At 38.0% G+C, this 21,095-nt stretch overlaps 1 protein-coding gene and 1 long non-coding RNA gene across 2 annotated transcripts; both read left to right on the top strand.

The window, feature by feature from the left end:
- Positions 1-1,891: 1,891 nt before the first annotated feature.
- Positions 1,892-18,699, top strand: LOC111473520. Its single transcript, XM_023119015.1, has 3 exons — positions 1,892-2,210; positions 2,636-3,235; positions 17,679-18,699. The coding sequence occupies exons 2-3, from the start codon at positions 2,651-2,653 to the stop codon at positions 18,528-18,530; spliced, it is 1,437 nt and encodes a 478-aa protein (XP_022974783.1). The 5' UTR covers positions 1,892-2,210; positions 2,636-2,650; the 3' UTR covers positions 18,531-18,699.
- LOC111473521 lies at positions 11,147-11,737 on the top strand. The gene is made up of 2 exons (XR_002715715.1): positions 11,147-11,297; positions 11,454-11,737. It is a non-coding gene; the product is annotated as an uncharacterized LOC111473521 (long non-coding RNA).
- Positions 18,700-21,095: the final 2,396 nt, after the last annotated feature.

Genomic DNA, 21,095 nt, shown 5'->3' with positions numbered 1-21,095 from the left:
CTAACATTTTAATTATTTTAGTGAATGTAGAGGTTGTGTAGTATTTTCCTTTGTTCTCAATTTTAAACATTCAATATTTTCCAAGGTTTGGAATATCTGGAAGCACAAGCCGTATCGTGTATTCTTAAGCTCTACATAGTTTAGTAACATGCTTGAGTCATTTAAAATGTCATGCGGACCTTAGGTCCCTTAAACTTGAGTTGCTGAGAGGACCTTGGTTTGTTGAACTTGAGTGGTACCTAACATTCTACTTATCTTAGTAGACGAAGAGCTTGTGTAGTATTTTCCTTCGTTCACAATCTTAAATATTCAATAATTTCTAAGGTTTGTAATATTTGGAAGCATACGCTCTACATAACTTAGTAACATGCATGAGTCATTCAAAATGTCAAGAAGTGATAATGAGTTTCTATGACAATTCTAGAAGTGTCTTTGAATTTTGGATAAGAGTCTATTTCTTTTGACCTAATTTGGTTTAGGTTTCCTACTTCAAATGATCTTGAAATCTTGAACATATCTTTATGTTCTTAAAAATAAGCCCTATAAAAAGTAGCAAGTCATTTGTAGCATATTTAGACCTTGAATTATTATAAGTAGTCCAAAGAGAATTTTGATCATTTTACCTCTAATTCTTGGTTTAGCCTCTAAACGTGTTCCAATAACTTGCACACTTTACGAAGTCATCAATCATCATAAAATAAGGTCTACTACAAAACCGTTATTACTTGCAATTCGGAGCTCAACTTGGCTTGATTCTTGTTCCAAATGAAAGCCCTCGCTTCAGACTTTATAGAGGGAGCTAAACAGACGTTAAAACCTCTAGAATCATCATGATTCGAAGATTTAATTTTCTATATTCTTAGTTGGAAATATCCTCTCCAATTAGTGAGCAACCGACCTCCAATTTGAATTATGGTCATCGGATGTGATGAGACGTGTCTCCTTTAGAAATACTTAAATTTAGTGAAGATCCAACCGTAGAAAATGGAGATTTTGAAGAATTTTTTGATCACGGCTCATAATAGCAAATTTGATCTTCTGATTTATACATTTTCGTAATTATCTCGAAGTTTAGAGGTATTTTAGTAATTTGTCATTTTCGAAATATATTATTATTATTATTATTATTATTTGAAAAACCTCTAACTTTTGTAAAAAAAAATTAAATATTTTCTTTTTGGATCATTTTCCAAAGTTCTTAAATCCCAAAAATGATTAGTTATAGCATTGCTTAAGACATTTATGGTTGCTTTAATGCCTTAGTTCCTTTCCATGGATCATTTAGATTATTCATAACTAATGGAATATTTTGAAACTTTAGGATTATTCATAATTATTTTTTATAATTTACTCTATTTTTTAAAAGCTAAATTAATAACCAAGTTGGTATTTTGTCTGAAGATACTCTTTTAAACTTTCAAATTTTATTATTAATTTTTTTACTTATAAGGTTAGAAAAATACCTTTTCCGTTAATACTATATTTATAAAAAAAACTCTAAAATATTATTAATTTCAATATATCACTGTTAAAAATATATTAAAAGTAAGGGTATTTTTTAAAAAAGTTTAAACTAATATTTAAAATTTCTTAAAATTTTCATTTAAAAATATTATTAAAAAGTTGATATTCTCTTTTTTAGTTCAATGAAGATGCGACCATGCGAAGACACTTGTGTAAGTTCGAAAACAATTAAATTTAGGAGGAGAAGGACGAGCCTTGGATCTCATAGCAAAAAAGTATATTTTTTTACAAGTTTGTTCATTCATAATCATTCAATACACACGTATAAAACGCAGATAATAAATATTGAAGTAACGTGTTTTTTTAAAGTCAAAATATGGAAAGCCCTAGGTCATAGTCGCAAGAAGAGTTGTGGACCTTAACCGTATGGACTTCAGACATTTCTTAACAATGCGTGCTGGACACACTGAATCTTTGGTTTCAAGTCGAGGTCACCGTCTATCCATATTCCTACCAAACTAAGATCCGACATCCCAACTTCTCCTTTTCCGTTCCCTCATTCTGCAAATCCGAAAGCGACCCGACCCCATCGGAGGACCTCATCAACAACCCATCTTCAATCATCGCCGGATCCTGCTCAATTACTGCACTGCATTTCCGATTGCCTCCATTTTCTCATTTTCCTTTTACTTCAAACCATCTCTTCTCCACAATCCTATGTCTCCCAACTTCGCTTCATTTTTCAGGTCTGTTTTCCTCCTCAAATCGGGTTTTCTTGCTCTTCTGTTGCTGTTTTCTTCTGTTACTGCGAATATTTTCGTTTCTCTTCGTTCTGTTTCTTAATTTGTGTTGATCTATCTGCTCTCTGTCATCATCTTCCTATATTTTGTTGAATCTATGTCGTTGATGCGTTTTATTTCCGAGATATATGGTTCACGATTGTTCAATTTCCTTCGATTTTGTTTCTCCTTCACCAGCCTGGGTTTGTATTTACTCATCCAGGAATCCTTCTCGTCTTTCCTCCTTTGTTTATCCTCTTCTTTATCTTCTTGTTTGTTTTACCTAAATCTTAACTACAATAGTTGATGAGCTTTTGAAATTGGGGGTTTCCTCTCTGTACTGTAGTCGAATGTTGTGACTTATGTCTGTTTGAATTTGTTGAATCCCATAGGGTCCATTTTCTTAAATGCTGCATTATCTTGGAGATAAAAAGGACCAGAAAATGAATATGAGGAACAGATACAGGAAATCAACCGCTTTACGTTGTGATGCCGGGAGCAGATGTTTGATATCTGTGGTAATAGGGAGTCTAATGGGGTGTATTCTTTTGCTACATTTATGTTCTCCTGTAAGCCGTAAGTATGAGATAGGTCGGGGTATCCAACTTCGAACAAGTCGTCACCTTCACTTTCGTGAACTTGAAGAGGTGGAAGAAGAAAACATTCAAATTCCCCCTCCTCGTAAGAGATCTCCGCGTGCAGCAAAGCGAAGACCAAAGAAAACGCCCACGCTGATTGATGAATTTCTTGATGAAGATTCACAGCTTAGGCACAAATTCTTTCCTGATCATAAAACTTCTGTTGATCCAATGATCCCGGGAGACGACAGCATGTTCTATTATCCGGGGAGAGTTTGGCTGGATACTGAGGGGAATCCTATTCAAGCTCACGGAGGTGGAGTTTTATTCGATGAAAGATCTGAAACATACTATTGGTATGGAGAGTATAAAGATGGCCCCACCTACCATGCTCACAAAAAGGGAGCTGCACGGGTAAAATCTATACTCTGCCTTTCTGAGCCTTCATTTTCTGTAATGATAGTCTAATACTTCCATGGCTAAAAATATTGGTTAAATTATAAACACATCCTAAACCAAGAAGTTGGTATCAATAATGCACCCAATTTTTTTAAAGTGTAATTTTAACTCTTTAAGTTTGAAGTTTGTTTTAAAACAGCCCTCGTAGGCTTTTGCAGTTAAATTTGTAGATGGAAAAGTTTGTATATTCTTATGTGAACAAATCTAAACACTTACATGGAAAAAATAAAGACACATGGTGCATCTGTGAACCTTGTATGTGGCCTCCTTTCAACCACCACCATTTTTTGTTCTTTCGTTTATGATTTTTTTTGCTAATCCTTCTTAAATTTACTTCCGGGTGTTTAGATTTGTTCACTTAAGTAATACATAAGTAGAAACAAACGTTTCTATCTATAAATTTAACGAAAAAAGTCTTCAAGGACTGTAATTAAAAAGTTCAACCTTCAATGGTTAAAACGAAACTTTTCGAAGTTTAGCGGTATAGCTGAACCCAACCCCATAGTTGAGGAATAATTTTGATAATTTAATCTAAAAATATTCCTATTGCATAAATTGTTGGCATGCATCTCTATGAATTTGTATGGAAACAAAAGATTTTGATTAGTACTCCAGTCTTTTTCCCTCCTTTTCCATTATTAACAATAGTTTCTTCTTTATTATGGCAATTTCCAATCCCAATTATTGCTCCATGGTGGTTTCAATGACTTTATGTCTATATCTTTTTAAATATGAAATATCAGCTCCAGTGATCGTTGTATGTTGAATTCCTTCTAGTTCATCTTTTTGTACCTTGTTCCACTCTTGATAAGGTCTACGTCCAAATCATGAATCTATAGTTTTTGAGATGGTATGTGATGCTTGGGAGGTTACTTTAAGATCTTGGGAGTATGACAGTGAGAAGAAATTTTAAGGCAGAGGAAGTGAGTGTGCTTTGTGGCCTTTTGGAGCTGATCAAGAGTATGCTGATTTTGAGATTAGAGGTCAAGAAAATGGAATTTAGATAAAACAGGATTTTCTTGGTTAAACGTTCAGTTAAAGAGTCAGTTGATGTTCCCTCTTTTTCTAAAGTTTCGGTAAATGATTTGTGGAAATCAAGAGTCTAATAAATGTGATATTCTAATCTGTTTGGTTTTGGGAAAGCTACAACACAATACATCAAGAAGTTACGAGAAAATAATTATCAGACAATGAACCTTGCTTGGGGCAAGGAAAGAAGATGAAATTAGCATTAACCCAACTGCTCAACTTCTTTTATTAAACTCTTGCAGATTAGGACAAGTCCTTGGTGATTAGAGAAACACCAATCTAATTTTTTGAATCAAACGAATGGGGCCACAAGATTGAAGTACCCTTCGGCGAGCCTAATTTTGAAATTCAAGGTTCCAAAAAAGGTGAAAAGTTCTTTTATGGCAGTTAGCCTGAAGAAGTTTGAAGAAGCTTTAAAAGAATTTTCAACTTTCAAAAATGGATGATCTCTCCTTCTAGGTGTTGCCTCTGCTTACAAGAGGAGAATCCCTTGATCACTTGTTCTTGCAATGTTCTTTTGTGGCTAAAGGGCAGCAGCCTATCTTCAATGTATTTGGGGTGGATTACTACTTCCCTAAGAACATTAATGATTGGCTTATGGAAGTGCTCAACGGTAAGGTGTTTGGCGGCAAGGGGGAAAGTCCTTTGGAGTTGTGATATGCCTTCCTTCCTTCAGAGCCTTTCGAAGGAAAGGAATAGCCAGGTTTTTAAAAGTAAGTATTCTTCTTGAGTCCTTTTGGCGTTTGGTGCAATACAAGGCCTCTTGGTGGTGCACAGTTCACACTAAATTCTCTTGCAATTAATGCCTTTTGATGATTCAATTGGAAGGCTCTCATTTGTTAGTTTTCTGGGGAGGGGTGACCACTGTGGGGTTGTTGTTTGGTTCTTTTGATCAATATGCATCAATATGCATCACTGCTTTTTTTATATAAAATAATGACCTGCCAGATATTTTGGGAAACTTGCAATTAGGAATCGACAGCATGATGTTACTGGTCTAGATGATAGTTATAGCGTGAGGAACACTACTGAGGAGTTATGTGAATGTTTGATTAATCCACCACACCTAAGTTGTCGAAGCATTCTTGACATCAAGTTGTCGAAGAGGCCATTTATTTGTGACTGCAATAGAAAGCACAACACGGACAATGGTAGCTTTGACAATCGGACTGAAAGTGTCAGTGTAGTTAAGACCAGGAACCTGAGTATAACTTTGGCAACGAGACGAGCCTTGAAACGCTCGACGGATTCATCGGGCAAATCTTTAATACGAAACACCCATTTAGAGCCCACGATGTTGGTGTTGGCAGGGCGAGGAACCAAAGTCCAAGTATCATTTTGTTGTAACGCTCAAATTTCTTCATCCATGGCAGCCACCCAAGCAGGATTCTTAGCCGCAGATTTGAATTCTTTTGGCTCAGTGGATGCAAGAAGAGCAGGGAGAAGTCCAGATGAGCCCAACATACCAATATTTGCTGGATGACGAGTCTTGAATAAACCAGCTTTGGCGCGTGTGATCATAGGATGAGTGCCCAAAGAAGAGAAATCAACAGGAGGTTCAATAGAGGTCGAATTAGAAGTCGAGGGTGGCAAAGTGGAACCTGCAAGAGAAGTATCAACCTGCACAGAATCATCTACAAGGTCAGAACAAATATCACACGGGGATGAACTGGATTGAGGAATGTGCGGTGATGAAGTGGTAGGGGGAGATGAATCAATATGATGAAGATGTGGTTCCAAGAAATTTGAAATAGGAATAGTGGAAAGAGATTGGGCTTGGGAGTTAGGGATAGCAAGAAAGTGAGTTTCATCAAATTGAGCATGGCAGGTGATATATAGCTTAGTGGTGGCGGGATCAAGACAGCGGAACCCTTTATGAACAGGACTATAACCCAAAAAAATATAAGGAATGCTGCGGGGAGAAAGTTTGTTAGGCATATAATCACGCAAATAAGGATAAACACGACAACCAAAGGGATGAAAATTGTCATAATGTGGAGTGTAGCCATAAAGGAGTTCAAAGGGTGACTTACCTCCAAGAAGTGGAGTAGGCAACCGGTTGATAATATAAGCTGCAGTGCTGAAGGCGTCAACCCAAAAACGAGGAGAAAGATGAGAGTGAACGAGAAGGGCCAAGCCAGTCTCAGTCACATGACGATGTTTTCTCTCAACACGACCATTATGAGCAGGTGTATATGGACAAGAGAGTTGATGGTGGATGCCAGAATTAAGTAAATGAGTTTTGAAACAAGTACTAGTAAATTCGGTACCACCATCGCTTTAAAATACCTTGATACGAGAAGAATATTGATTTTCCACAAATTTTTGAAATTGAAGAAAATATCAAAAAAATTAGATTTAAATTTTAAAGGGTAAAACCAAGTGAATCGAGAATAATCATCAATAAAAATAGCATAATAAAGAAAACCCGAATTTGATTTGATGGGAGAAGGACCCCAAAGATCCCAATGAATAAGATCTAACACATGAGACGACCTACGTTCATTGCGGGAATAAGGCAATCGATGACTTTTCGCAAGCTGACAAGTATTACATAATGATGGAGAAGGCAATAAAGACGTAAGAGAAAGATGACCTTTTTTATTTAAAAAAGAAATAACAGAATGATTCACATGACCCAGACGAGCATGCCATAAATCATATGAAGCACGTAAAGATTTGTTTTTAAGGGCTGAAATAAAAGCAGAGTTGCCGCGCTCCAGCACATATAGCCCTCCATCTCTTTTACCGGTTGCCACCACCCTTCCTGTTTGATGATTCTGGATAGTAATTAGATTATTAGTAAATGTAACGGAGAGAGGAAAATCAGACGTTAATTTACTTATGGAAAGAAGATTTTTAGTGAGGTGAGGGACAACCAAGACATCTAATAAGTGAATATTTGGAACATGAGAAAGAGTACCGGTGTGGGTAATGGGTAGGGATGCACCGTTTCCTACGATCACAGAGTCCTTACCCATGTAATTTTTAGACTGATCTAGAATTGATGGGTCGACAGTCATATGGGCCGAAGCTCAAGTGTCTAGAAACCAATCAGCAGCATCGGGTCCAGCAATAGAACATGACGTGTTAAAGGCTTCAGCAAGGTGAGCATGAGAAGAATCAGGTCGAACATACCGTTGGTTGCAGCGGTCAGCATAATGGCCCTCTTTGCGGCATATTTGGCAATGAGGTGGTCGACGACCCTGACTTGAGTGGGTTCGTCCTCGATTAGAAGAGTTGTTTTTGTGAGAATAAGAACGACCTCGCTGGTTGGTAAAGGAAGCAGGGTGACTTCCATGGGTGCGACCACGATTAGTGGCTGTGAATGCTGTAGGAGTGGAGTCAGAGGACTCAAGGGAGCGCTGGAACAACTCAAAACTTTCAGTTTTAGAGACTAGATGTGCAAAACAGGGGATAGGGGTGAGAGCTATCTGAGCAGTAGAAAAAGCTGAAAATTCGGTGCCGAGTCCACGAAGGAACCAGTGCACTTTATCAATGTCCTCGACGGGTCTGCCAATGGCATGAAGTTGGTCACAATTTTTTTTTGAAGGTACGGGCATACTCAGCAACAGGTTTTGTGCCACGTTTCATCAACTGCAAGTCATCCTTGAGTCTCAGTTCATGAGCTTTTGACTGATGGCTGAACGTAGTTTCCAACGCAAGCCAAACATCACGTGCAGTAGAGAGACCAACGACAACAGCCATGGCTTCCTCAGTGAGAGAGGAGAGCAGGAGACAGAGAAGTCGTTGATCGGCTGCTCTCCATGCCAAATATTTGGGGTTGAATGTTGAGGAGGTTTCTGGTTCAAAGCGAGGTGGTGGAACCATAGTTCCATCGACATAGCCCAGCATGTCTTGACTCTCAAGGAGAGGGAGAAGTTGGCTTTTCCAAAGAAGATAATTGGAGGGAGAAAGTTTGATGGTGATCATATGGATTAGAGTATTGAAAGGAAGAAGATGATAACAAGATTCGGAAGCCATAGAGAAGAAAGGATCAGGGTTGTTAAACCGAAAGGGCTCTGATACCATGTGAATGTTTGATTAATCCACCACACCCAAATGGTGGTGAGAGTTCTCTTATTTATAATCATTTACAGAATACAGAAATAAGGTAAATTACAAATATAAGGAAATAGCGATAAAAGGAAAGAATAATAAATGAATACAATATATTTGCATTTAATAAAAGGGCAAATATGGTAACCCGTAATGTAAGGCAAATATCTAATATTTGCTTTATAATGAACGGTCAACTATCCTTAACAAGTTCAGAATTGATTTAGAGTTTTTTGATGCACCTCCTTGAAATTGGAATGTTAATTAGTCATGGCCGACGAGTTTATGGTCCTCTGAGCCCCAAGGGAAGGAATGCTGGTTGAGACGAGTTGGGTGATCTATTTTGTCTGTATGGGCCTTGTGTTGGAAGAAGGAATAGTGAAAGAGATATGAAAAGATAGAATCGATGAAAGCTGCAGTGCTTTATTATTGTCTACTGACTTGATGCTCAGAGAGTTACACAATTCCAGTATTTATAGCTTATACACTGGACCAGAAATAGTAAATCATGGAAATCTAGATAAATTCAAATCTACTAACAATCTCCTAAAATCTTGGTAATTTGAATATTTGAATCATATCTCAACTACTTTAAATCATATCTTCATTTTGAATACTTTGAATCATATCTCAACACTCCCCCTTGATTCAAAGTTGCAGATGTCAAGTACAGAACTTTTCTTTTGACAAGGCCTTCGTAAATATTTCTGCTTTAACTCGTACAATGTCTGTCTCAGCTTGTATACCTTTGTTTCTTTGTCTTCCTTTATGAATCCCTCTGACGGTGTTACATAAACCTCTTCTTGTAAATCTCCATAAAACTTTTCGTTTGGTAGGTCAACCATATCCCATGTTCCATCTTTCTTAATGGACTGCATCTCTACTGCCATGGCTTTCTTCCCGTCTTCTTTTTCAGTTGCTTCTTCATAATTCATAGGGTCTGAAACAGGAAGAGCAAATTGACATGATGCATATATGTGAGCTAAAGATTTATACTTCCTTGGAGGTGTTTCATCCGAAAGTTCTTCAAGAGAAGAATTGCTGTTCAGTGATGTTGAAGATGATGAATTTGACACACTTTGTGTTGCAGTGAATGCACTGGGAGATGCACTGGAGTCGACCCTTGTCTCTGCATTTGGGGAAACTTCAACTGTAATCTTTTGCTACTCCTGTTCTTTACTCCAATCCCAACTCACGTTTTCATTAAATATCACATCCCTTCTAACTAAAATCTTTTCACTGATGGGGTTGTATAATTTATATGCCTTTGATTGAGTACAATAGCCAATGAAAATGCATTTTTCAGATTTTTCATCCAGCTTTTGATGAATTTGAGGATGTTTCAAAGCATAAGCAACACAGCCAAAGATTCGTAAATGACTTATAGATGGTTTCCTTCCATGCCATGCTTCATAAGGAGTTCAATTCATAACCGCCTTTGTTGGTGAGATGTTTAATAGATAAACAAATGTTGCTACGGCTTCTGCCCAAAATTGATTTGGAAGTCTCCTTGCTTGTAACATACTTCTTGCCATCTCCACAATAGTTCGATTTTTTCGTTCAGCGATTCCATTTTGTTATGGAGTGTAGGGAGCTGTTAACTCTCTTTGGATGCCCTCTTCTTCACAAAACAAATTAAACTCTTTAGATATGAACTCGCCACCTCTGTCTGTGCGAAGAACTTTAATGTGACAGCCACTTTGGTTCTCCACCATAGCTTTAAAAATCTGGAACTTCTGAAAAGTTTATGACTTATGTTGTAGGAAGTAAATCCAGCTCATGCGACGACTATAGTCATCAATAAATAGTCAAAAGTATATACTACCACCCAAGGACTTCGTTTGCATTGGCCCACATAAATCAATATGAATTAGTTCTAGATAATGTGAAGCTCTTTTCGCTTTTACAACAGGAAAGGACTTCCTAGTCTGCTTGCCATAAATGCATCCTTCACACAAATTAGTTGAATCAATTCTTGGTAATCCGAAAACCAAACCTTTATCCCTGAGTATTTTCAGGCCGTTCATATGAAGATGTCCATATCTGAGATGCCATAATGTTGAGTCATCTTTCATGCTAGTAGTAAGAGCAAAATCCTCCATGTTAGACACATGGAGGGGAAACATCTTATTTGAAGTCATGACAATTTGAACTTTATGGCCTGATTTCTTATGTGTAATGACGGTTGTGTTGTCATCAAATAGAACTGAATGTCCTCTAGTCATCAATTGTTCAACCCTCAATAAATTGTACCATAAATCAAGTACAAATTGAATATTATCTAATTGTTTTATCTTACCATTACTGGTTTCGACTTTCACTGTACCTTTGCCTTCAACTTGCATCTCTTTTGTATTTCCAAGTTGCACCTTAATCTTTTGTGTCTCTAGGATTTGGTGCCTTGTCATATGGTTCGAGCATCCGCTATCAACAAACCATAAGTCACCTTTTTTCGGATTAGTATCCATGCACGCCACAAACATCTTTTCTTCTTCTTCTTCATTCTCTGCTGCAAATTCATTCGTTGATTTTTATATCAACAATCAGATTTTGTGTGCCCATACCTTCTGCAATGGTAACATTGTATGACATTCCTTTGTTCATTGAATTGTCTCTGTCCATCACTTCTCCATCTACCCCTGTTATCACGACCACTATGGAAGTTACGAAATCCTCCTCTTCCACTACTTCTACCTGATAAATGAATATTTTCTCTTTCGTTGTTTTTGTGGTTGGTTGTCTCTTTCACTTGAAGTGCCTTTTTTTCGTTCTTTTCTAATGATCTATTGATTCTTGCCTCATGAGCCTGAAGCGAGCCCATCAGTTCATCAACGGAGAATATGGATAGATCCTCAGCTTCTTCTAAGGCAACCACCACATGGTCAAACTTTGGAGTCAAGCTTCTCAACACCTTTGCAACAATTGTTTCGTCTGAAATTTTCTCTCCATAAGTACGCATCTGACTGACTATTGTCATTGCTCTTGACAAAAAATCAGCAATTGATTTGCCATTCGTCATGAGTAGAGTTTCAAAATCACGTCTTAGAGATTGCAATTTCACTGTCATGACCCTTGAATCTTCTAGAAACTTCTTCTGTAGAATTGACCATGCCTACTTTGATGTGGTTGCTGCTGCAATTCGTGAAAAGAGTCTCATGAACTGCTTGCTGAATAATGAATAGAGCCTTGGCATCGTTTTTCTTGGTTTCTCTTAGTCTCTCCTTTTCTTCTATTGAGGGTTCTAATACATCAACAAACCCGTGCTCCACCAAGTCCCATAGCTCCTGCGATCTGAGCAAGGTCTTCATCTTGATGCTCCACCACTCATATTTCTCACCATTAAAGATTGGTAACAACTGTGCAGAAGAAAAACTAGCTACTGCCATTTTTGTTTTGTGAAAGAAAATAATCACTCGCCCTTGTGTCTAACGAACTTGGCTCTGATACCAAAATTGTTGGAAGAAAGAATAGTGAAAGAGATGTGAAAAGATAGAATTGATGAAAGCTCCAGTGCTTTATTATTGTCTATTGACTTGATGCTCAGAGGGATACACTTCTAGTATTTATAGCTTATACTGGATCAGAAATAGTAAATCATGGAAATCTAGATAAATTCAAATCTAATAACAATATCCTAAAATCTTGTTAGTTTGAATATTTGAATCATATCTCACACCTTTATGTAATTTTCTTTCGTACTGAGAAGATCTTGGCTGGCTGGACAATGAAATCAATAGGCTCTTCAATTATTTTATTGAGAGAAATATCCTCTTCGACTCTCCTCTATTGTACGGAAAGTTTACTTGGTTGAATAGTAGGGCACGTAGTAGACTTCATAGGTTACTAATATCTAAAGGGTAGACGAATATTCATGGGAGTGTGAGACAATTGCTAGGCCCTAGAATAACCTTCGACAGGTGTCCAGAGGTGATGATTGTGTCTTTCATATTTGAAAATATTTGGTTGGACCGTACCTCCTTATAATCTTCCTTTCCTTCATGTTGAATGCGGAAACCAATCGAAATTAAGAAATTCGGAACGGTATCTTCCATGGGGAAGCTAAGGGTCCTCAAAGGAGTGTCATTGTGGAACAAAGACTCACGTAGGAGTTTTAAAATTCTGGAAATTAAAAAGCTCAAAACAAAGCCCTTTTGGTTAAATGGTTATGCCAATTTCCCCTTGAGTCGATAGAGGACTATAGCAAGCAAATAGGGTCCTCATCCTTCTGAGTGGATGTCAGGTGGGTCAAAGGCACTTGCAAAAATATTTGGAAAGAAATTTCCGATGAGCTACTTTCTTTCTTTCACTTGGTCCCTTGTTTTGTGGCTGATGGGGAAGATAAGTGTTTTTATGAGAACAAGTGAAAGGCGATGGAACCCTCTATGGTACGTTGTCTCGTTTATATTGACATAATTTTAATCCTGGAAGGGTAGGTTTACGAAAGTTTAGGGACCATTCCTTTTTCAACTGCATTTAAGTGATTTACATCTGCTGTATGTTGGCTGTTGGCGTTTCGAGTTCCCAAGTTTAGTAACTGCACAAAAATTTTCTTTATCTAAAAACAGTCTCACGAGATCATTGTCACTCGAAAGTGACATCCAGTGCAGACCTGAGGAAATAAATCTTAGAACAGGATCTCTAGTATTAGACTTCTTAAATTACCCCATTGTCTGTTTGAAGGTGCGCATCATTGGAAAAGGGACGCCTGTTTCTTTTTGCGTACTGATGAGGCCTGCACTTCCTTCCAGCATCAATTTTATTGAAGTAATTTGAATTTAAGCCTCCTCCTTAAAGCCATTGTAACCTTCAGTCCTATAGTAGGAAATGAATTTCATGTTGTTCCTTTTACATTTGCTTTCTCTAGACCTCTAGGAAAAATTTGAAAAAGAAAAACCTTAGAATGATATGATTCCTTCTTTAATGACGCGATTTTTGATGCCTTGAATCACAGGTCACCACGTGCACTTGAACTTAAAAAGAGGTGGTATTTTTTTTTTATGTAAAGCGGGAGACACAAGGAATTTAAAATTCAAATATGCATTCAAAACAACATAAAGGTAGTTTGAAGGTAATATCCGTGAGGTTAAGTCAAAACGGTTTACCAAAAAAATTCATGAAGTTTCGATAAATAGCATTTAAAATAATAATAAAATGACAAAAAGGAAGACGACTCGATCTAAAGGGCACCCCCTATAGCTGCACAGTGTCACAGTCATGCTTGTCCTAGGTGTGTTGCCCATGCATGCCCGTTGCATGCCAAAACCCTTGTGTTGTATCACTTCAATGCTTTCCCTGCTTTCATGATGTATAGTTTATTTATTGTATTTTCTAGGTGTATGATGTTTCAACAAAATCATGTATATGCCTGATAGACCTGAAATGCCTCAAAATGTAGCATAGGGAGATGTGACTAATCGTCAAATCTTCATACTCGGAGTTATATACTATCTAAGCCATTGTGTTGCCTTTTTCGCTTATAGCCTATAACATTGCTTTGTTCATTTCTCTCAATCTTGTTTTCAAATTCCCTTTCTAAAATCTCTCTCTGGTGGTGTTTTCTAAAACTTTTTCCTTAAAGCAAGGCCAAAGGCTTGAGTATACGTTGTCAGGAAGAAGGCAACATGGTTTCGAGTTGGCGGACTCACTCGATATTGAGAGTGAGTGCTGCACAATCGCCTAAAAAACATTCCGTAAGATTGCGATTGTGACAGTTGGTATTAGAGTCGAGTTGGCACTAAAAGTGATTCGGTAAAAATGGCTACAACCAAGCAGTTGAACAAGTCCCACGTCGATTGACTAGTCGACAACGAAGAAGAGATGCAATTCTTGTGAGAAGTTCCTTACAATGTTCAGTACTTGGACAAGCGGGTGAAAAAGTGATTCGGTAAATATGGTTGTTGTAGTTGCAGGTTGATTAGATGAGTTACCCATCCAGGAACTTATGTACCGAGTAGACAACCTAAAAGCAAAAGCCACAAAGACTGGTGGCTTCGAGCGAGGAGACAGCTCGACGGGCTTGACAGCTCCTAAAAAGGAGTTATGCAGATGGTCTCTGAGATATTTGACGATGTGAAATTAGCCTTCGACGTGGTCAGGGCAGAAATTGTTAGGAATCACGACTCTCCAAAATGGTATGATATTGTCCATTTTGAGCATAAGCTCTCATAGTTTTGCTTTGGGCTTCCCCAAAAGGCGGTTCCAATGGAGATCTATTCTTTGCTTATAAACCCATGATCCTTCCTTAAATTAGTCAATGCAGGACAAACTCCCAGTTCAGTTCTACAAGATCAAGGTTCTGGAGCCCAAACCCTTCTATGGGGTTTGAGATGCCGAGGTTCTAGCGACCTTGATCAATACTTTTGGGCGATGAACACAGCAACAGAGGAAGCAAAGGTCACCTTGGTCACCATACATCAAGCCGAGGATGCAAAATTTTGATGGACATCGAAGTACATTGATATTCAATTGGGCCAGTGCACAATAGACAAATGGAAAAGACTGAAACAAGAACTTCGATCTCAATTGTTCCCAGAGAATGTTGAAATCTTGGCTAGAAGGAAATTGCGGGATCTCAAGCACACAAGAAACATTTGAGAGTATGCCAAACAGTTCTCAGGGTTCATGTTGGACATCTGAAATATGTTCGAGAAAGACAAGATCTTCCACTTCATAGAAGGACTAAAGCCATGAGCAAAGTCCAAACTATATGAGCAAAGTTCAAACTATATGAGCAAAGAATACAAGACCTCTCCACAACCTATGCTACAGCTGAACGATTGTTTGATCTAAGTAACGAACAATTCCAAGATATAAGGCGAAGCCAAACCTCCTCGAGTGGATTGTTTGATATGAGCTGAACGATTGTTTGATTTGAGCTAAACAATTGTTTGATTTGAATCTACCATTTTACTTTTGGCCAATTTATGATTGACCCATGGTTCTACCCACATGAGACCTTTTTCGATCGGCTCTTTTGACTCCCCTACTTTCTTTTGTAGGGCAGATAGAAACTTTAGGGCCCCATACAAGGGTTTGCTCTGTTCTCCGACGACGACTTTTTGGTTTTCCCACCTTCTGACTTTGCCTCTAAGTCTGTGTCCAAAGCTGCTTGGAAGGCTTGTAGGGCCGCTTTCTTGGGGCACTCGTATACTCTATGGTTCTCTCTACATAAGGAGGGAAGTAGCCGATTGAAGTAATTTTGATGGGGTAGGGCCCTCGGCCTAAGACTAGTTTCAGGAAAATCACCCTAGGTTGGCCTGGTGGTCATCAAGGGACATGTAAACAATAAAAGACAAAATAAACTAGCTCTAACCATAGTAGCCGCTTACACAAGATTTAATATCCTACAAGTACCTTGACAACCAAATGTAGTTGGTAATAATCCTACAGGTACCTTGGTTGTGAGAATACTCAAAGTGCTTGTAAGCTTCCCATACACTAATGATATTAGAGATAACAGGAGTTCTAGGGAACACTGGATATAAAAATGTGAAATTCCTAATTTCATCATAAGCTTAGATTTCAATAATGTTTACAAACTGAGTCTAAACAAAATTCGAATTGGAGAGAATTTTAGCCAATATCTATTGTGAAACATTAAAAAAAATTTGTACACTTCACAATAACTATCAATCCATGCTAATTTATCTATTCCAATATAGAATATAGAAAATTTTATGTTTTACTTCTCCCAATCTTAACTGGGGAGAACTTGGTGTGGGTTTTAGACGGTTGTGGCTAAACATTTCTCTACGTTTATGCTGGTAGTAAATGCCAACAAGCTTTCGAGTCCCTCTTTAGGCTCAAAACTAAGCTGCAGAGTGAACGTATTGAAGAGGTATCTAGGGAATCCGTGTTATTGAGAGGACTCTAAGCGCACAATCCTAAAATACATCCTTAGCCATCTTTGGAAGATTCTTATACCTCGTAAAATTTACCTTCCACAATTCTAAGATGTCAAACCAGTGTGCCCCGGTATTCCCCAACATCCCGTGTCGTAGTTGAGCTATTTTCTCTTCGCTTCTAAGAGTGAAAACTATCCCCATAGACTAACATAAGTCCTTCTAGCATGCTTTGTTCTCACTCACATACAACTAAAAGAAAATTTTCAAGAAGTCACCCAACATAGAATTGCTCCAAGCAAAATACGTTTAACTGGAGTTTATATGATTGAGCCACCGAAAAGGAACGTACACCTTATTGGTTTAAGTAGTAACTTTCCATTCTTTTAATTCTTCATTAGTTATCCTATCCTTAAGATCGCTCTCATTCATTATCCTAATCTTTACTCAAAATATTTTCATTCTCTTTTTCCATCGCTTCTATCCTTTCAATTCTTTTACCAAGTTTTTAAAATTATTCCATGATATTACTTTGCAAGTGTCTGCTGTGTAACATCAAACCTACATTTTCAATGAAGTTTGTTCTAATTCAACAACACAATCAAGATTATTCAACATGTGGTAATCCTTTGTTGTGTGTCATGGCAAAAAGGATAGAAGCGATGTTTGGTAAATATTGGAAAGATTTTCTCGTGTGTTGCTGTTATGCTAGAATCTCATTATACGTTTGAGTTCGTGATGTTTATGCTTACAGATTTATATGATGAAGAGATTGCAAACCAAATTAGGAAGAAAAAAAGTTAAAGATTAGTTTTCTCGACACTTAAATATTAAATATATTTTATATTAGTTCTTGCTGACCTCCTTCGACAGCAAGAACAATAGAACAGCTCCTTCTGGGCCATCTTTTCTAAGAATAATGCGAAGATTTTGTCGAAATGTTACACTCAAAGGTGTTTTCTGGTAAACGTGGCTCGAAAGGAACCCCAAAAATTTAAAAAATACAAGTAGAAACTTCAACCAAAGTTGGAAATGCATGTTAGAACCTTTTCTTGAAGTTGAATTTCTGTTCTTCTGTTCTTATGTTCTTGCCTATTTTGGGTTGATTGCTTATCTCCAGCTTTTGCACCTCATCTTGCTTTAAATATAATTCTTAGTTTCTTACTATATATATATATTAGGCTGTGTTCTAGGATCTCTCCTGTGATCGAGATAATTGATATCAGGAGTTTGGAGGGCCGTCAGAATTGTTGATACTGAGTTGTTCGGAGGATGTAATATTCATCTAATGATCTTAAAACCAACGATTGTTCTGTTGTGACTTTCTTTCAAATCGGATAATCTTGAATCCTGCGCCACTAGTTTTAAATTTATCACATTTTTTCACCATCTTTTGTTCATCATGTGACTTTCAAGAGCAACCAATTAACCTTCAAAACTACACTAACCTTTGGCATTCTTATGATTAGGTTGACATTATAGGAGTCGGTTGCTACTCTTCCAAAGACTTATGGACCTGGAAAAATGAAGGCATTGTTTTGACAGCGGAAGAAACCAACGAGACTCATGATCTTCACAAATCCAACGTGCTTGAGAGGCCAAAAGTAATCTACAACTCAAGGACTCGAAAATATGTAATGTGGATGCATATCGATGATGCCAACTATACGAAGGCTTCTGTTGGTGTTGCCGTCAGTGATTACCCAACCGGTCCGTTCGATTATCTTTACAGCAAAAGACCACATGGATTTGATAGTAGAGACATGACAATCTTCAAAGATGATGATGGTACAGCCTATCTCGCTTACTCATCTGAAGACAATAGTGAGCTCCATATAGGACCTCTTTCAGAAGATTATCTCGATGTGACCAATGTAGCGAAAAGGATTCTCGTCGGCCAGCACCGGGAAGCACCGGCTTTGTTTAAAGACCAGGGAACTTACTATATGATCACATCAGGTTGCACGGGATGGGCACCAAACGAGGCACTGGCACACGCATCAGAGTCGATAATGGGTCCATGGGAAACGTTGGGAAACCCTTGTATAGGTGGAAACAAGTTGTTTCGACTAGCTACCTTCTTCTCTCAGAGCACATTTGTTCTTCGCTTACCTTCACACCCCGGCTTGTTTATTTTCATGGCAGACCGATGGAACCCTGCCGACCTTAGAGACTCGAGGTACATTTGGTTGCCGTTGATGGTTGGAGGACTTGTCGATCAACCCCTCGACTACAATTTTGGGTTCCCTTTGTGGTCAAGAGTGTCAATATATTGGCATAGGAAGTGGAGGCTTCCTCAAGGCTGGAATCCGTTGAAATGATACAAAATGTTCGCCGTCTCCCACTCGATGTACCATACAAGAAAGTTGTTTGTTTGATTCTTTGGGTGTCCCATAGTTTTCCTTACCAACTCAATAATGTTAACTAGTTTGTATTAAAGGCACATAATTAACAACCCTTGAATGAACTTATAAATCATTTCTCCCACACTGCCACCTTTCCAATGTTCAATACATTTAGGTCTAAGGATTTCTAAAAAGTAATATTAGTTTTGATGTGCCATTCATTTTGTGATTTCTTTTTCTGCACTTGCCTATGAGATAGGTTCAGGTATAATTCTCTAGAGCTATCTAAGTTTCTAGGGAGGCTTTGAAACTCCGACGGGTTTTTTTGGTCTAATTCTTGTCCCTTGGGGTCTATAGGAGTTACATAGTCTTCCTCTATTTCAACACAGGTAGCTTGGTTTGCATAGTTAGTGAATGACTGGCATCTTGGGTTGGAGGTATTACCTCAATAAAATTTGGTAGAATAGTATGACGTCTACTGGTCTAAACATCATCCATAGAAGGTTACTTGACATATCATTCCACGAGGCTATTGAGTTACTTTAAGGGAGCAACACCCATGTGCATAACTACTACATCTACCTATGTGGTCATTCTTCCCCTCTCATAACAGGTTTGTAGCATAGACTGTGGAACCTAGTTTCATCGACATACTACCCTAATTCTAAGCCTAGCTCAACAATACCACTAGGCAGAAGACCACTATTGGATCCGACCTAGGTTGCTGATAGTGCCATTGGGGTATAGGAGTGGATAGGGTAGGGGAGATTCTGATGATACTATTCACACTAGTAGCCCCTAGAGAAAAACCTTGGTCATTCATGGGTGCTATGGAAATCTTCTAGGTTCATAGAGTGTCAAGGTGACTTAAAATGTTGACTTAAAATGTAAACTCTACCCAATGAGTAATTCCTTGAGGTTTCTTGGTCTAGGAACACTTGGATCGAATCCCCTTATCACTAATCATGATTCTAAGGTACTCGGTCTATTGGAGGTATCTTGTCTTAGGTCATCGTTTAACCAGCCTAACTTTAGCACCCTAATCTTAACTCAATGCAAATAACTATGCTCTATCGGGAGAACACACAATCAATCACCTAGATCTATCCTACCTTTTCATCATACATGGCTAGGGAGATAATCCTATCAATCACCGTAAGCACGATATACATTATCCAAATATTCATGCAAGCTTAACGGGGTGATACATCCATCAATCACCTGGAGCACATATCACAATATGTCATCCTCCTTTCTAGGACAGCGGAAAGCATTAAAATAACATGCATCATAGAAATCTCATCTTAAAGACATTTTTGTAATTTTCAATAACATATAATGATTTCTCATTTAAAAAAAAAAAAAAAATTGACCTCCTAAAGTCTTAATCATGCATATTCTAACCCCCTATGGCAAGGTATGCTCGCATGCCTGCATGACCTAGCAATCCATACATTTATTATTTGAGAAAGTTTGAATGACTAGTTACTTGAGCGATGCGTGCCTTCTCGAGCTTGCTTTCCCGCTTGGTAGGAGTTCATTATTTTTTGAGTTAGATGATGTGATTTCGATCTCATATAAACTTGCCTACAAATGAATTACAAACAATTTTTTAGAGTTTCTAAAAGTGTGATATTTTCTAATTTTGATTCAAATGGGTTCATTCATCAAACTTGAATAGTTTCAAGAAAACCAATAAACTTAATTTCATCCAATTCCATTGACTATGAAAAAGGATAAACACTATAAAGGAAAAAACCCTATTTTTGAACCCATTCTATCTCATCTCATAGCCTCTAAAATTCTCAATAAAATTTAACTAAAAATTAGGAAATATATCTATTGGTGTAGAGTGTTAGAACTTCTAACACAGAAATTCCTGAAGTAGCATGGAATAGGATATCCTCATGCTTTCTTCCCTTTTACCGGTTGTTTCATGTCCCGATAGTCTATCCATAGGACATTGGATTAAGATAATTTGCTTGTTGCGCTACTATTTCACATCATTAGCCAGTATCCTGACATCATTAGCCAGTATCCTGACAAGCTTCTCCTCATTTAACAGATCCCTCATCAAAAGAAATGCCTTATGTTTGATAATGTGAAAGGTCTGGAGTGTACTTCCAAAGCATAGTATGTTATGTATGGCGACAAAGGTTGGTGATAGTGCTAATATGTAAGCCTGAAGTTTTACTCTCTTTAAGATCTCAAAGGACCCCATGAACCTCAAACTCAACATGCCCTCTCCCAGAAGCTCAATTCTCAATGCCAGATATAAACCCTCAATTCTCCATACAAGATATAAAGGTTTGACTTGTCATGGTCATGTGGCCATGGGCAACATGCCTTGGGCGAGCATGATCGTGACATCCTCCCCCACCTAATTGGTTGACGTCTCTATCAACCGACTACTTTCAAACCTGGCGATGTGGGTGGCGGTGGAGTCCAGATCTTCGGCGCGTTCCCAGCTGGTTTCATCTGTAGGGAGATTCTTCCATTTGACAAGAAATTTGCGAATCTTCCATACGGGTCTTTCTATCT

This window comes from Cucurbita maxima, unplaced genomic scaffold (genome assembly GCF_002738345.1).
Source record: "Cucurbita maxima cultivar Rimu unplaced genomic scaffold, Cmax_1.0 Cma_Scf00128, whole genome shotgun sequence".
Classification (NCBI taxonomy): domain Eukaryota; kingdom Viridiplantae; phylum Streptophyta; class Magnoliopsida; order Cucurbitales; family Cucurbitaceae; genus Cucurbita; species Cucurbita maxima.
This window is presented reverse-complemented; position numbering and strand designations above follow the sequence as displayed.